At 39.8% G+C, this 17,725-nt stretch overlaps 1 protein-coding gene across 2 annotated transcripts in view; it reads left to right on the top strand.

The window, feature by feature from the left end:
* Positions 1–17,725, top strand: part of TMCO1 (transmembrane and coiled-coil domains 1) — a 57,431-nt gene that overhangs the window by 21,984 nt on the left and 17,722 nt on the right. For both annotated transcript variants that reach the window (XM_062192667.1, XM_062192666.1), the window contains exon 6: positions 12,242–12,386. In XM_062192667.1, coding sequence (XP_062048651.1) covers positions 12,242–12,386 — 145 coding nt within the window. The remainder of the gene's footprint in view (positions 1–12,241; positions 12,387–17,725) is intronic.

The raw sequence follows: 17,725 nt of genomic DNA, 5'->3' as shown, positions 1-17,725 counted from the left end.
TTTATTACTTCTTTTCCTGATTATTAAAGGTATACATTCTCATTAGGAAAATTCCAATAATATATAAATGTATAAAATATAAAGTAAAAATCACTGCTTCCTCAAGTTAAAGATTTGAACTTTTTCTTTATGTATGTAAACATATATATTTGTATATAGAAATTGCTGGTTGTTTTGAACCTGCTGTACTTTATCTATGACAATTTTATTTTTTTAAAGATTTATATTTATTTGAAAGAGTTACAGAGAGAGGTAGAGAGAGAGAGAGAGGTCTTCCATCTGCTGGTTCACTCCCAGATAGCCGCAACGGTCAGAGCTGTGCCGATCCAAAGCCAGGAGCCAGGAGCTTCCTCTGGGTCTCCCATGTGGGCACTGGGGCCCAAGCACTTGGGCCATCCTCTACTGCTTTCCCAGGCCATAGCAAAGAGCTAGATCAGAAGAGGAGCTTTAATCCGCTGTGCCACAACACTGGCCCCATCTATGACAATTTTAAAAATGCAAAACATATAGCTCTAGCTATAACTGAATAGTATTAAATAACTGTATAGTATTAAATAACTGAATAGTATTAAATGGCTATACCCTAATTTAACTTATTTAGCTAGTTTCCTGTTATTCTTCATATTGAATATTTTCAGGGAATATGTACTAAAGTATATACTTATCATTTCCTTTGGGTAAATCCTAGCAGGATTGTTGGGGTAAAATTTTGGTATTAACTGTTCTTTAGAAATTTATTTGTGGTTTTTGTTTTTGTTTTTTGAGGGACAGAATTCAACAGACAGACAGAGAGCTCTTATGTCTCTCTTATCCTCTGGTTCACTCATCAAATGCCCACAGTGGCTATGGCTAGGCCAGACCAAAGCTGGGAGCCAGGAACTCGATCCTGGTCTCCTACATGAATAACAAGGACCAAGTACTTGAACCATCAGCTGCTGCTTCCCAGGGTGTGTATTAGCAAGAAGCTGGAATCAGGAGCAGAGCTAGGTCTTGAAACTCCCATATGGGGTGTGGGAATCTTAATGCTTAGACAAGATGCCTGTTCCTGTAATTTATATTTTTAGATTACATGGCCATCAATACTTGTGAGTGGATCTTTTTCCACTTGGAATTATATATTATATTACTGGTCTGATAATTGAAAAATGTTTCTTTTTAAAATTTTCATTTCTTTGATTACTTGTGAGATTTAGCTTCTTTTCATATACTGATTACATTTCTCCCCATCTAAATTTCTAGTTTATCTCCTGTGTGTTTCCCATACCCCCTTTTTGGTGCTTGCTTTGTATTATTTACAAGAGTTTTTATATATCAAGGCTATTAAGTTCTTTTTTGGGGGGATATATGGAAAATGTTATTTTATTATTGTTAAAGCTATTCTTTTCCATTATTCAAGCAATGCCTTCCTCATACCAGGTTACAGAATTTTTAAATCTTTCTTACCTTAAAATATTTGCTTCCTCTAAAAATTATTTTGGTATTCAGATTCCAACTTTACTAAGTCCTTAGCCATTGTTAACTAACATCAGTTAGTTGATAAATCATCTTTCCTCAGTGATTTGAAATGACTTCTCACATATAAGTAGCTTACCAAACCTTATACAGTGGATCTTTAAAAGTGAATCTTAAGTAGGAATGTGTCTCAAGATAATGTAGAAAGCTTTAAAAATAGTTTTCTTGGCTTAATACATGAAGGTTTACCTCTAAAACCTTTAATCAGTGTAGAATTACATAGAATAAAAAGTGAGAATGAACTTAAATTATTTCAAAACACAATAATGTTCACAGACAAAGCTGTACAGAGATGTCCATAGAAACTATTCAGAATTGCCAACTTGGAGTAAACCAAGATATCCTTCAGTAGGTGAGAGGATAAACAAATTGTGATACAAAAGAATATTTTTTAGCACTGAAAAGAAGTGAATTAGTTATCATTCCATGAAAAGACACTTTTTTAAAAGAAAAAATATTTACTTATTTTTATCTGCTTGAAAGGCAAAGTGACAGAGTGAGCAAGAGTGAGAGAGATTATCCATCTGCTGGTTCACTCCCCAGATGCTCACAGTGGCCTTGGCTGGGCCAGACCAAAGCCAGGAACCTGGAACTCCATCCAGGTCTCCCAAATGGGTGGCTGGGTCTCCAGTACTTGAGCTGCCTCCCAAGATGGCATTTGCAGAAAGCTGGATCAGAAGCCAAGTAACAGGACTTAACTGACACTCCAATATGAGATGTGGGTGTCCTAAGTAATGGCTTAATCCACTGTGCCATAGTGCCCATACCAGAAAACTTAAATGAATGTTACTAAGTAAGCAAAGCCAACCTGAAAAATCCACAAACTATATGATTCCCACTATATGACATTCTAGAAAAGGCAAAACCATAAAGACAGTAAAAAGATAAGCAGTTGCCTACAGATTTAGGGGAAGGGAGTGAAGAATAGGCAAAACACAGAGGATTTTTAGGGCAGTAGAACTATTGTATGACACTGTAGTGGTGGATACACACTATACGTTGATCCAAAGCTTTAGAATGTACAGCACTGGGGCCAGCATTGTGACATAGCAGGTAAAGCTGCCTTCTGCAATGCCAGCATCCCACGTGGATGCTGGTTTGCATCCTGGTTGTTCCCCTTCCAATCCAGCTGCCTTCTAATGCCCTGGGAAAAGCAGCAGAAGATGGCCCAAGTGTTTGGGCCCCTGCCATCCATGGGGGAGGCCCTGATGAAGTTCCTGGTGTCTGGCATCAGCCTGGCCCACTGCTATTTGTTGTAGCCATCTGGGAAATGAACCAGGAGATGGAAGATCTCTCTCTCTCTCTCTTTCTCTCTCTGACTCTTATTTTCAAAATAAATAAATAAGTCTCTAAAAAATAAAAAAGTGCAACACCAAGCATGAACCTGATGTAAACTATAGACTTGATTGATGGTAACCAACTTACCACACTCATGCAGGATGTTGATAGTAGGGGTGTGGTGTTCAGGAAGGCAAAGGTTATGTGAGAACTCTGTATTTTCTGTTCAATATTGCTGTGAAAATGGCTCTTTAAAAAGTCAAGTAAAAAAATGAATGAACCTTAAAGTAATATAATAAGGGTAAAATATAGGTTTCCTCCTTGTATACTAAATGTGTAACCTTGTACAAGTTATATAAGATCTAATTTCTCACTTGTAAAATTAGAAATTAGTACCAGGTCAAGTTTTTAATAAACAATTTAAGATGCTTGAAAAAATTTTAAAAAAGGCATAACTGACCTTTTGTCCTTCTCCAACCTTTAATAATGTCTTTATAAAACAAAAGAATAACAGGTGTTCTGTCTATCCTTTTCATAATTTTTTCTTTTTTACTTAAGTGGTGCCACACTGTCTTGTTTCTACATTTCACTTTTCACTTAACTTCATCTTTTAGAGATCTTTAACATCAGTACTTCCTGATCTATTCTGTTCTATTTTTAAACTAAGGTATGTTATGTCCTGTCATGATTTGCTTACTGTATTAATCTCTGTTGATCAGTGTGTACATTGTTTTCCTTTTCCCTTTTCTTTTTTTAAACCATTATTGAACTTAAAAAAAAAAATCAGGCATCAGGTGCATTCTTAGTAATTCCAACTCAGTAAGACTAGGTTGTGGTCTAGATTTCTGTTTTTTTAATAAAAGCCTCACAGTTGGTTGTGATTTTCAACCTGTTTGAAAACCACTGATCAATAAGAGTAAACCGCAGCTCTCAAAGGTTTTGCCTTATCTGTACTTTGTGATCATCTGTTGCTGAGGAGTCTTTTTCACTCCAAGCCCAGCATACTTCACACTTCTCTTTCCTTCTTTCTCCTCCCACCTGGTGCATGTTGTTTTATTGTTCAAAACTCACATTGAGTGTTGCTTCTTTTATGAAACTTACTTGATTCTTACAAGACTTCTGTCTGCCTTTCCCTCTAATAGACTCTAAGTTCCTTTTAGTGTTGATATGCAATAGACTTCCTATTCTTTGGCTTCAGGGCTTCTAGAGATACCGATTGTAGAAATAAAATTGTTTGCAAATATGTACACTGTTCTGGCTTCTGTATATTCTGAAGCATTTGATCCCCTTTGAAACATGAATCAAAATTTTAAAAATAACTAGTTTCAATTATTTTTTTAACGAGATACTAACAGGCCAGTTGCAATGGAACTAAATTTTCAAACTAGTTAAAGAAAATGTCTTCTACTCTCTCTTAGGTCATAGTTTATTTTAGCCCGTGATAGCTCAGAGAGTCTCATAGTACAACAGACTAGTCCCAGCAGTAAATACACATACTGAGTTTGGATGTTTCAGTATTAACCCATTAGCAGTATTGGGAACAAATAATACAAAATTATGCATCTGTTGACAGGTCAGTAATGCAAATTTAATTTTCCAAGGTAGGATCTCTTTAATGATGGGAAGGGATATCGACATTAAATTAGAGAAAGGGGAAGTCTTGATTTGTAACCTTAGTTGTGAAATATGGGAGTTAATAATCTTGGTTTTTGTTCATTATTTACAGGTAGGAGGTCATGGTAGGTTGCCTTTTTAGAATATTTTACCAATCTTTTGATATTGTCTGTGGTTAAAATTAAATTTGACATATAGCTTTGATCTGAATCCATAGTTGGTTTAGACACTAATGAAGCTAATATATTTGATTAAAATCATGTAACCACACAACCAGAAATATAATAATTTGTGTGGCCTTTTTTCAATAATCACTCTCATTTGCGTTTCTTACAGTGATCATCGTGCATGAATATTTATATGAAATTTCATTTATGTTCATTCAGTTCAGACAGTTGTGTGCCATTTTCTTTGGGCCTAACCCTATGTGAGAAGTAAAATAAAATTGCCCAGTCTGGGTTCTTAAGGTGTTTGCCTCTTTAGAGTGGACAAAAAGAAAGAAAAGAATAGAACGGACAGCTGTGTGGGGTGACTTACAGTTAGCAATGTGCTGTTCTTTTCTCTGAAGAGGTCAGTGCAGTTTGTAGGTGACCGATACAGGGATCCCTAAAGAAAGGAACACTTCTGTAACAGTAACACCTACACCAGCTGAATTTTACCTTCCCGAGCTGCAAAGCAGCCTGTTTCTGGGCCTGGAGAAGCTTCTGTGTCTTTATATCATTCAGGAGACTCGCCAGAGCCAGTCGTGTGCCCTGCCAGAGCCGCACTCACCCCTGATATTTATGTATCTTTTTTCTGGGACTCAACTCGCTGGGGATTATGACCTTTATTATTTCCCTCCCTGCCCTTTCCTTTCAGCAGACATTATTCCATATCCACCCTGTCCAAATTTACTGTTAGATACTGAGTTCTCTCTAATGCTTTCAACCATCTCTTCCCCTAAACAGTTCCTGTTTACCTCTCTGGGTCTGTCCAGTAGTCCATCCATTCTCTCTTTCCTTCCCTCCCTTTTCATCATCCATTCTAGAACCAGTTTCCATCCTAGTTTGAGTACTCATTGCCTTTGTTTTATTCTGCTATTACCTCTTATTCTGATAATGCAATAGCTTCCCAACTACCCTCTCTCCTTTAGCTAACTCTTTTCTCCAACATTGTTAACTATCCTCAGAAACCTGTTACTCATTTCCTAATAACGTCATATGCTACTGATTGAATAGTAACATGTTTTGGACACTATACTAAACCCTTTACATATGCTACCCTTTTATTCTTTAACAGTCTTCTGAGATAAGGATTATAACCTTTGCTTTACAGATGAGGTTTTGGGACTCCAGATTATTTAACTTGCCCAAGGTCTCAAAACTAGTAAATGTTGAACTGGTATTAAACCCACGTTTCTCAGACTCTAAAGTCTGTACATACCACTAATGAAACTTGACTTGATTTTAGTCAAATTCTTTACTCTGATTTGCACAGCATTCTATGCTTTGGCCTCAACCTGTTTTTCAAACTTTTTTTCTTATCATGGCTTACTAACTACTATTTCTTTCTCTCTCGCTCTTTCTCTCTCTCTTTTTTTTTTTTTTTTTTTTTTTTTTTTTAAGATTGATTTATTTATTTGAAAGGCAGAGTTAGAGAGAGGCAGAGGCTAGAGATAGATCTTCCATCCACTAGTTCACTCCCCAGATGGCTGCAACTTCCAGAGCTGCTATGATCCGAAGCCAGGAGCCAGGAGCTTCTTATAGATCTCCCATGCGGGTACAGGGGCCCAAGCACTTGGGCCATCTTTTGCTGCTTTCCCAGGCCATAGCAGAGAGCTGGATTGGAAGTGGAGCAGCCTGGACTTGAACTGGCAAACCACGTGGGATGCCAGCACTGCAGGCAGCGGCTTTACCAACTACACCACAGTGCTGGCCCCGTATTGTTTCAACTGCACTGTTTACTGCTCCTGGAACATTTATTTCACATTTTAGGATCAAATTCCTTTAAAATAATCTTTGAGGTTTTTTTTTTAAGATTTATTTATTTATTTGAAAGGCAGAGTTAGAGAGACAGAGAAGGAGAGACAGGGAGAGATCTTTCATCCACAAATGGCCGCATCAGCTAGGTGGAAGCCGCCAGCCAGAAGCTTCCTCCGGGTTCCTATGTAGGTGCAGAAACCCAAGCACTTGAGCCATCCTCTGCTGCTCTCCCAGAGGCAGTAACAGGGAGCTGGATCAGAAGTGGATCAGGGCAGCCAGGACTCAAACAGGCACTTGTATGGGATGCTGGTGCTACAGGCCATTGCTTTAACCCACTGAGCCACAGCACCAGCCCCATCTTTTGAGTTTTGATTAAAAATTTATCAAGTATATTTCAGCAACATGAATGAGTCTGGAGGACCTTATATTAAATCAAATAATCCAGGCACAGAGAAATAAATACCACGTGTTCTCACTCATGTGTGGATACTAAAAAAGTTAATCTCACAGAAGTATAAAATAGAATATTGTCTACCAGGAAGGAAAGAGAAGGGAAGAGAATAGAGAGGATGGGTAATAGATACAAATGTAGAGTGAGTTAGGAGGAATAGGCTTTAATGTTCTGTAGCACAGTAGGGTGTTTATAGTTAGCAATGATTTATTGTATATTTCAAAATAGTACAGGATCTTGTATTCCACACAAAGAAGTGATAAATGGGGGCTGGTGTTGTGGCATAGCCACATCCCAATGCAATGCCAGCATCCCACAAGGGCGCCAATTTGTGTCCCAGCTGCTCCACTTCCAATCCAGTTCCCTGCTAATGGTCTGGGAAAAGCAACAGAAGATGACCCAAGTTTTTGGGACCTGACACCCACATGGGAGACCTGGAAGAACCTCCTGGCTCCTGGTTTCATCCTGGCCCAGCTCTGGCCATTGCAGCCATCTGGGGAGAGAAGCAGTGGATGGCAGATCTCTCTGTCTCTCTCTGTCTCTGTCTCTCTCTCTCTCTAACTATGACTTTCAAATAAATAAATAAATCTTTAAAAAAGAAAAGAAGGATCCAACATGGGAAGCGGGATACACAGCAGACTCATAGAATGGCAGATGTCCTAAACAACACTCTGGCCTCAGAATCAGCCCTTAAGGCATTCGGATCTGGCTGAAGAGCCCATGAGAGTATTGTAGGCATGGAAAGCCAAGATACCATGGAAAAAAAAAAAAAAGACCTAAATGAAAGATCTCTGTGAGTGAGATCCCAGTGGAAAGAACGGGCCATCAAAGAAGGAGGTACCTTTCTCCGAAGGGAGGAGAGAACTTCCACTTTGACTATGACCCTATCGGAATAAGATCAAAGTCAGCGAACTCAAAAGGCTTCCATAGCCCTGACAACTCATGAATAGAGCCTAGGGAGATTACTGACGCCATGAACAGGAGTGTCAAATTGTTAAGTCAGCAACAGGAGTCACTGTGTACTTACACCCCATGTGGGATCTGTCCTTAACGTGTTGTCTAATGTGAAGTGATGCTATAACTAGTACTGAAACAGTATTTTTATACTTTGTGTTTCTGTGTGGGTACAAACTGATGAGGTCTTTACTAATTATATACTGAATTGATCTTCTGTATATAAAGATAATTGGAAATGAAAAAAAAAAACCTGGTGTTAAATTGGAAATGGCATAGAAAATTAATTAATTTAAAAAATATATATTATGTACGATCTCTGTCTTTAATGTGCTGTACACTGTTATTTAATGCTATAACTAGTACTCCAACGGTAGTTTTTTCACTTTGTGTTGCTATATGGGGCAAACTGTTGAAATCGTTACCTAATATATACTAAACTGATCTTCTGTATATAAAGAGAATTGAAAATTAATCTTGATGTGAATGGAAGGGGAGAGGGAGCGGGAAAGGGGAGGGTTGCGGGCGGAAGGGAAGTTATGGGAGGGGGGAAGCCATTGTAACCCATAAGCTGTACTTTGGAAATTTATATTCATTAAATAAAAGTTTAATAAGTGAAAAAGAAAAGAAAAGAAATGGTAAGTGAGGTGATAGGGTAATGCTGATTACCCTGATTTGATTTTTTTACAAGGATTTTATTGGGTTTCATTTGTTTTTTTTGTTTTTTGTTTGTTTGTTTTTTAACTTTTATTTAGTAAATATAAATTTCCAAAGCACCTGATTTGATTTTTATACATTATATACACTCACCGTGTATGTACAGTATAGACATAGACATTGTTTGTAGAGAGGCCATTTAGCCTAACACTTAAGACAGCTTCCTGCTAATGCACTTGGGAGGCAGCAGGAGGTGGCCCAACTACTTGGGCCCCTGCTACCCATGTGGGAGACCAGGATGGAACTGCAGGCTCCTGCCTTCAGCCTGGCCCAGTGTTGGCAGTTGTAGCCATTAGGGGAGTGTACCAGTGGATGGAAGATCTGTCTCTCTCCCTCTCTCTCTGATACTCTGCCGTTCAAATAAATAAATAAATAAACCTTTTAAAAATTCAGTGGAATATGAATATGAGGGTTCTGCTGATGAGAAAGGAATTTCATTCCCCACATTTTCTTCACATGGTTTTAGAAGCATCAGTTCTAAAGATTTCATAAATACCATGGCAGCAACACAGGCATTCTCTGAACCTCTGCATACTGGAATGTGTTCAGTATTTTACCATTAACTATTTAACCCTCTTCTGGTTGGATGGTCTAACTCAATGTATGTTAAAACTGGCACGGTGAGGGGAGGGGACAAGGGGGAAGGAAAGAAAGGAGGGGGAAAGGTTGAGAAAGGATGAAACAAAATTATTTGTCTTTTCATATGATTGTATAAAACCTATACATAGATAAATCCAGAGGATCAGACTTAAATTTACTAGAACCTATTAGAGTTCAGCAAGATATCCAGTTAGAAAATAAAACCTCAGGGGTTGGGAGTCTGGTATAGCAGTTAAGAAGAGGCTCCTTGAATGCCTGCATCCTACATCAGAGAGCCTGGGTTCCAATCTCGGTTCACTTAAAAAAAATTTATTTATTTATTCGAAAGTCAGAGTTACACAGAGAGAGAAGGATTCTTAATAGACTTAATCATGTAACAACACTTAGCGAATATTTATTAGTCCTTGGATCCATATTGAAATGCCTGGTTATTTATGCAGTTCATCAGTATAAGATAACTTTATTTTTAATGGTATAAGTTTTCTAAACTATACAGGTCAGAGAAGTCACATAGGATTACCTTTAGTAGTAAAATGACATGAAGGTTTCATTATAGTCAGGTGTCTTATAAAAGACTACTGTTGGCAGGAAGAAAGGCTCTCTGTCTTAAGAACATTTTCTTTCTGTCAACTTTCTTATTCAGAGCAGTAGCTCTATCTGCATTTCTTACCAGTGGAGGATCATATAATGTAAATATTTTACCACATATAAGTGCTTTATTTATGTTTTTGTTCTGGTGTTTGTACCCTATATATGTTTGGGTGTTTTTTGTTTTTTTTTTTTTAAGGTTTATTTATTGTTTTGAAAGGTAGAGTTAGAGAGAGAGAGAGAGATCTTCCATCCATTGGTTCATTCCCCAAATGGCCACAACAGACAGAGCTGGGCTGACCCAAAGCCAGGAGCCAGGAGCCTCCTCCAGGTCTCCCACTTGAGTGCAAGGACCCAAGCACTTGGGCCATCCTATGCTGCCTTCCCAGGTGCATTAGCAGGGAGCTGGAACAGAAGTGGAGCAACCAGGACTTGAACTGGTGCTCATATGGGATGCTGGCACTGCCGGTGGCAGCTTCACCCACTACACCACATGGTGGCCCCACTATGTGTTTTTAAAAATATTATTATTATGTCTTAGATTGTCGGAACCTAGGGTTAAAGATTATGCCTCTATTTTTATATGCTGGTATATAAAATTGATATTTAAAGGCATGTTTTGATCATATGGAATAAAATTATTCAATCTTCAAAATAATTTGTCATCTGTTCATTTTGGATATCCCATTTACTTTTAAAATTCATTGACAAATAGCAGATACTTTTCAGAAAAAAACCTGGGGCCGGTGTTATGGCATGGTAGGTTAAGCCTCTGTCTGCAGTGCCAGCATCCTATATGGGTGCAGGTTGGAGACCTGGCTGCACCACTTCTGATTTAGCTCCCTGCTCATGCATCTGGGAAAGCAGAGGAAGATGGCACAAGTACATGGGAGACCCGGATAAAGCTCTTAGCTGCTGACTTCAGCCTGGCCCAGACCCAGCCATTGTGGCCATTTGGGGAGTGAGCAAGCAGATAGAAGATCGATCTCTCTCCCTCTCTTTCTCTTTCTCACTCTAACTCTGCCTTTCAAATAAATAAAATAAATCTTAAAATAAATAAATAAAGGCCGGCGCCATGGCTTCACAGGCTAATCCTCCGCCTTGCGGCACCGGCACACCGGGTTCTAGTCCCGGTTGGGGCACCGGATTCTATCCCGGTTGCCCCTCTTCCAGGCCAGCTCTCTGCTATGGCCCAGGAAGGCAGTGGAGGATGGCCCAAGTCCTTGGGCCCTGCACCCGCATGGGAGACCAGGAGAAGCACCTGGCTCCTAGCTTCGGATCAGCGAGATGCGCCGGCTGCAACGGCCATTGGAGGGTGAACCAACGGCAAAAGGAAGACCTTTCTCTCTGTCCCTCTGTCTCTCTCACTATCCACTCTGCCTGTCAAAAAATAAATAAATAAATAAATATAAATAAAAACCTCTGCTCTACTGGGGCCTTCATCGAATGTTTCCTTATTCTGCTGGTTAGAGCAAGTCAAGTGGTTAAGTCTGACAGTTGGCCCTGCCTACTATATATATATGTAGTTTGTAGTGAGGTTTGGGGGGTCTTGGAAAAGAAGGTTATTAAAATCCTATTGGTGTTAGGATTTATAATAGCGGTTCTCAAGCAAGCTCTGGGAATCCCTAGACATCTCTGGAACCCATTCAGGAACTTCTTGAAACCAAAACTATTTTATAGTAATTCTGAGATATTGCTTGCTTTTCTCCCCTACTTCTTTCTCTCATGAATGTACCGTGGAGTTTTCCAGAACATTCATGATATGTGATAGCAACAATCTGAAGACTGAGGCAGCTCTGAGAATCCAGGTAGCTTTTTAAAAGTCAAACATTAAAGAGATTGCACAAATGAGATAGTGCCTCTCTTCTCACTAAACTTTTTGTTGTTGGAATAAATTTTCAAGGTTATTTTTCTGAAAATATTTATATTAACATGAAATGAATTCCTTGCTGCTTTTTAAATAAATTTATAAATATGGCTCATGCCTCAAATGACCACAGTGGTCAGGTCTGGTCCAAGCTGAAGCCAAGAGCCTGGAACTCCATCTAGGTCTCCCACATGATGGCAGAGGCCCAAGTCCCTGGGCCATCTTCTGCTGCTTTCCCAAGCACATTACCAGGGAACTGGATCAGAAGTCAAGCAGCCAGGACTTGAACTGGCCCTCAGATATGGGATGCCAGCATCACTGACAGCAGCTTAACCTATTGCACCACAGTACCAGCCCCCTCAGTTTTAACTTCTGACAGCGGAAACATTAATAGCTATAACCTACACAAGCAAAAGCTTTTTTGGACCTTCAGTAATTTGTCAGTATGGAAAGGGATCCTTACACAAAAAGAATTGAGACTCACTAATTTAGAAAAAGAGTGATGGGAATAATCTAGGCCCTTTCTTAACATTGCTGTACTTTAGGCTCATGTATGTCTCTTTTTAGCATGCCAATCTTTCTTTATTTTTTAGACATCAAGAGATTAAAAGTTCTGTTTCTGTCCCAGATTCTTTTCTAGAAGTAAGAAACCTATCAGTCCTCCAAAAATAACAATTCTGTGGTTTTTTTCCTTTTTAGATTTGATGGAAGAGTTGTAGCAAAACTCCCTTTTACCCCCCTTTCCTACATCCAAGGACTGTCTCATCGAAACCTGCTGGGGGATGACACAACGGACTGTTCCTTCATCTTCCTCTATATTCTGTGTACTATGTCAATTCGACAGGTGAGTGACCCCATCACCATCTAATATGCGTGCCCTTCCTTGTGCTCAACCCTGAATGAGCTTTTACTCCATAATACTGAAAATTTTTTTGTGTTGCTACTGAAATCTTTCCGTGGATTATGATTCCAGGATATGGTGCTGAAGCTGTTTTAAATACGTGGAGGTTTGGATTACTGATCCTGCTTTCTGCATCCCACCTTAGAGCTGTCAGGTTCCTTCATTGCAACTATCTTAAGTTATAGAAGTATCATTTCTTCATTGTATACCAGCACCTCTTTGTAATTCAGGAACACAAGTAAATTTAGTAATTCAGTGACTTTAATGTTTTTTAGGATTAAGATAAATTCTCAGGCTGGTGCCGCGGCTCACTAGGCTAATCCTCCGCTTTGTGGCGCCAGCACACCGGGTTCTAGTCCCGGTTGGGGCGCCAGATTCTGTCCCAGTTGCCCCTCTTCCAGGCCAGCTCTCTGCTGTGGCCTGGGAGTGCAGTGGAGGATGGCTCAAGTGCTTGGGCCCTGCACCCCATGGGAGACCAGGAGAAGCACCTGGCTCCTGCCATTGGATCAGCGCGGTGCGCTGGCTGCAGTGGCCATTGGAGGGTGAACCAACAGCAAAAAGGAAGACCTTTCTCTCTGTCTCTCTCTCTCACTGTCCACTCTGCCTGCCCAAAAAAAAAAAAAAAAAAAAAAAAAGATAAATTCTCAGTTGTGGAACCTACATTGGGATTGACACTTGGACTAGAGGTTAATTGCCAGTTAGGAAGTCTGAGTTCTTTATCTGAATACCTGGGTTTGATATCCAGCTCTGACTTCTGACTCTAGTTTCCTGCTTATGTGATCCCTGGGAGGCAGCCATGATAGCTCAAGTGATTGGGCTCCTGCTACCCACATGGAAGACCTGGTTTGAGTTCCCAGTTCCCAGCTCCCTCCCAGCTCAGTTCTGACTATCGTGTATATTGAAGGAGTGAACCAGAGGATGGGAACTCTCTCCTTGACCGTCTGCCTCTCTCTCCCTAGCTCTTGTGGATGACTGGGTATTCATAGTGAAAAAGAAAATGGAGAGCATTACCATGGCCCACAAGAGAGACATAGCATTCAGTTATTGGGAAAGGTTCAGCAGGAAAGATTAGGGGATTGAAATGGCTTTTGAGTGGGACTTTAAACGTGAAAAACAATTAAAGTCTCTGGCTCAAGAAATCTTTATATTTTAGGATGTTATTTAGTTTCTGAACATAAGGCCATTCAGCAGGTGGTGCAGTGAGGTGGTTTTACACATGTACTTAATATGAACACAATTCAGTATTTGTTATATGAATGATTCTTTTAGAATTGCCTTTTTTTCCTCTTCTAAATGCTGTCTATGGCCATGGATTTTTTTGTTAGCCTGGCTTGTGAGAATCAGCACAAAATAAAATCATAGTTTATAAATCACAAAGATCTTTGTGACCATGTTGCTTAATACTTTTCTCAATTCATGTTTCATCATATTCCAGCAAATACAGCACTCCCACCATTCTGGCTTGCATCACAGTTTCCATACCACACTCACCCAGATCCACCTTTTGCTCATGTTTTTCTTTCTCTGTGGTGCTGCCTCCCTCTTCCTATCAAATGCAATCAAGTTTCAAGACTTAATAGAATCATTTTCTGCCACTACTGTGTTGTGAAGGATAGACGTAAAAGGAGTATGACTAAATACAAGTATATCAGAAGAGTATTACAGCAATCTAGTAAAAATCATGTTGGGACTACCATTGTGGCCTAAAGGGTTAAGTCACCACCTGCAATGCCAGCATCCCATATGGGCACTGGTTCAAGTTCCAGCTGCTCTACTTCTCATCCAGCTCCCTGATAATACACCTAGGAAAGAGGTGGAAGATGGCCCAAGTACTTGGACCTCTGCACCGACATGGGATACCCAGAAGCTCCTGGCCCAGCCCTGACCATTTAGGGAGTGAACCAACAGATGGAAGATCTCTCTCTCTCTCTCTCTCTCTCTCTCTCTGTAACTCTGCCTTTCAAATAAATAAACTAAATCTTTTTAAACAAAATCATTATGTTATTATGGCAGATGAGAGGGATGAACAAGAGGGGACAAGATTGAAAAACACATGAAAAACAAAACTATCTGAACTTAGTGATTAATGTAATGAAGGGAGAAAGGAGAAACAGGTTTCAAGGACTCATGAGTTTCTGGTTTTGGTGACCCAATGGAGAGTGGTGGAACTGGAAGACTTTTTCTGTAATGGTCCGTTTTGGACATTGAGGGCCATGGAGTTTCTGTCTCAAATATTCAGTTCCACTACTCCACCATTGTAGGATGAAAGCAGCCATAAATGATATGTAATTGAATGAGTGTGACTGTGTTCCAGTAAAACTTTATTTACAAAACACACAGCAAGCTTTCCATGGTTTGCTAACCCCTGAAAACCGAAATGTATGATACATGCTATTAAGTTAAAATAGGGACATCTACAGATCCAAGACTGATATAGCCTAATGAATTAAATGTTAAATATGAGACCAGGGGGAAGTGGGGCAACAAAACAAATAGAAAAATGCCTTGTGCTTGTTTTCAGCCAAGGAGGATACGTAGAAATATTTTTATTTCCATTTGTCTAGTTCCTTAATAAGAAAAAATATGTAAGAACTATAGTCTTAGATAGCTAAGATAAAACTATTGTATTTGAGGGGTTTATTATTTTATTCATTTTTTAAAGAGTTGTATATCCTTAAAAGGCATAGGGAGAGAGAGAGAAGGAGACACAGAGAGAGAGAGAGAGATCTGCCATCTGCTGCTTTATTCCCCAAATGACACAGCAGCCAGGTCTGGACCATGCTGAAGCCAGGAGCCAGGAACTCCATCTGGATCTCCTGATGGGTGGCAGGGACCCAAGTACTTGTGGCATCATCTACTGCGTCCCAGTCACAGTGACCTGAAGATGGATTGGAAGCAGAGATGGGCCTCAATCCCAGGCACTCCACTATGGGATGCTGGCTTCCCAAACAGTATATACCCATTATACCACAACACTTACCCGTGAAGGATTTATTCTCTTCATGTACAGTTCTTTCCCAAGTTCAAAACTGAATTCTAACTATTTATTGCAGTATCCTGAGTGATAATCCTATTGGACAGATAATTTTATTACCCAAATTCTAAAATAAGATATTGTAAGACACTGAAAATCTTAGGAAAAAAAAAAATCACTGAAATGAGCTATTCATAAGAGACTGATAAATTCAACAGAAAGAAAGACATTTACATATGTGAGTTAATTTCTTTCTAGTATTAACCAAGATCCACTTTACTAAGTATGAGAAATGGTATAATTAAAACAGCAAACAATAGGCTCTTTTGATAATAAATATCCCTTTATTATGAGGGAGATATAATATAAGACTGAGTTAAGGCTATTCATCAATCATATTTTTACCATGCTAAAGAATAGAACATTTGATCACATTAGTAATTATTCCTTCATAGACTTGCCTATTTATTCATTCCACAAAATTGAGCACACAGGGCTGGCGCTGTGGCGCAATGGGTAAACGCCCTGGCCTGAAGTGCCGGCATCCCAGCATCCCATATGGGCACCGGTTCCAGTCCTGGCTGGTTCACTTCTGATCCAGCTCTCTGCTATGGCCTGGGAAAGCAGTAGAATATGGCCCAAGTGCTTGAGCCCCTGTACCTACATGGGAGCCCAGGAAGAAGCTCCTGGCTCCTGGCCTCGGATCGGCACAGCTCCGGCCGTTGCAGGCAATTGGAGAGTGAACCATTGGGTGGAAGATCTCTCTCTCTCTGCCTCTCCTCTCTCTTTGTGACTCTAACTTTTGGATAAATAAATAAATCTTTAAAAAAATAGGAAAAAAAAATGAGCACATACATGTATCAAGCACTGTGCTGGGAGCTTGGTATATAGTTGTTAACTACGTAAACTGATATATGATGGTTCTTGTCCTCAAAGAACTTAGGTGTCATTTGAAATAAAAAGGCTTGTCTTCCTACTGATAGCTTCCATTTTTAGAAAATTATGATCAAATATGGAGCTACTGACATACATTTAAATTATTTCATTATCCTAATCCTTCAGCATAAAAGCAAAGATAAAATTCTAAACCTAAACTAAAGCAATGTTATATTGTGTTACTAATTCAAGTAAATATTTGTGAGACTGGGTTTTATCTGTTATTTTTCCAGTTGTATGAGCTTATGGATTTTATGACTCATCTTTTAGCTTTCAAGGAAAAACAGAACTAATGCACTACTGATTATATAGCAGGTTTTAGTGCACATTCCTGTTTCAGAGATCTGAAATGGTGGAGAGAGGAAGAATATGTTGTAAGGTTGAGGAAAGATAGTCTATGCAGCAACAACTCTTAGGTTTGAATCTTGTTGCATCTTATTAGATAAATGTCCTTGGGAAAGTTAGACAGTTTCTTTGTCTAACTTTACAAAGGTGAAATGGGCTTTGGTATGCAATTTCATCATGTTATGATATTCTGATAGCAATGATATAGAAATACTAGTAATTGGGGGCTGGCATTGTGGCATAGTGTTAAGCTGCCTTCTGCAATGCCAGCATCCCGTATCGGAGTGCCTGTTCAACTCCCAGCTGTTCCACTTCTTTTTTTTTTTTTTTTTTTTTTTTTTTTTTGACAGGCAGAGTGGATAGTGAGAGAGAGAGACAGAGAGAAAGGTCTTCCTTTTTGCCATTGGTTCACCCTCCAATGGCCGCTGTGGCCGGCGCATCTCGCTGATCTGAAGCCAGGAGCCAGGTGCTTCTCCTGGTCTCCCATGCGGGTGCAGGGCCCAAGCACTTGGGCCATCCTCCACTGCCTTCCCGGGCCATAGCAGAGAGCTGGCCTGGAAGAGGGGCAACCGGGATAGAATCCTGCGCCCCAACCGGGACTAGAACCCGGTGTGCTGGCGCCGCAAGGCGGAGGATTAGCCTGTTAAGCCACGGCGCCGGCCAGCTGTTCCGCTTCTGATACAGCTTCCTGCTAATGTACCTGGGAGAGCAACAGAGGATGGCCCAGATACTGGGCCTTTGCCACCCCATGTTGGAGACCCAGATGGAGTTCCATACTGTTAGCTTCAACCTAGCGCAACCCCAGTCATAATGACCATTTGTTTGGGTAGAGAAGCAGTGGATAGAAGATCTCTCTCTTTCTCTGTGTCACTCTGCCTTTCAAATAAATAAAATAAATCTTTGAAAAAAAAAATACTAGTAATTGTTCTTAAAGTCACACATACAAAAAAATCAGTGAACTTCCTCTCCTTAATTTGGGATATTTTTAAAAATAGAATTTGCTTCCCAACTGAAGATAGGATCAGAT

The sequence above is a fragment of the Lepus europaeus genome, chromosome 5 (genome assembly GCF_033115175.1).
Source record: "Lepus europaeus isolate LE1 chromosome 5, mLepTim1.pri, whole genome shotgun sequence".
In the NCBI taxonomy this organism is placed as follows: domain Eukaryota; kingdom Metazoa; phylum Chordata; class Mammalia; order Lagomorpha; family Leporidae; genus Lepus; species Lepus europaeus.
This window is presented reverse-complemented; position numbering and strand designations above follow the sequence as displayed.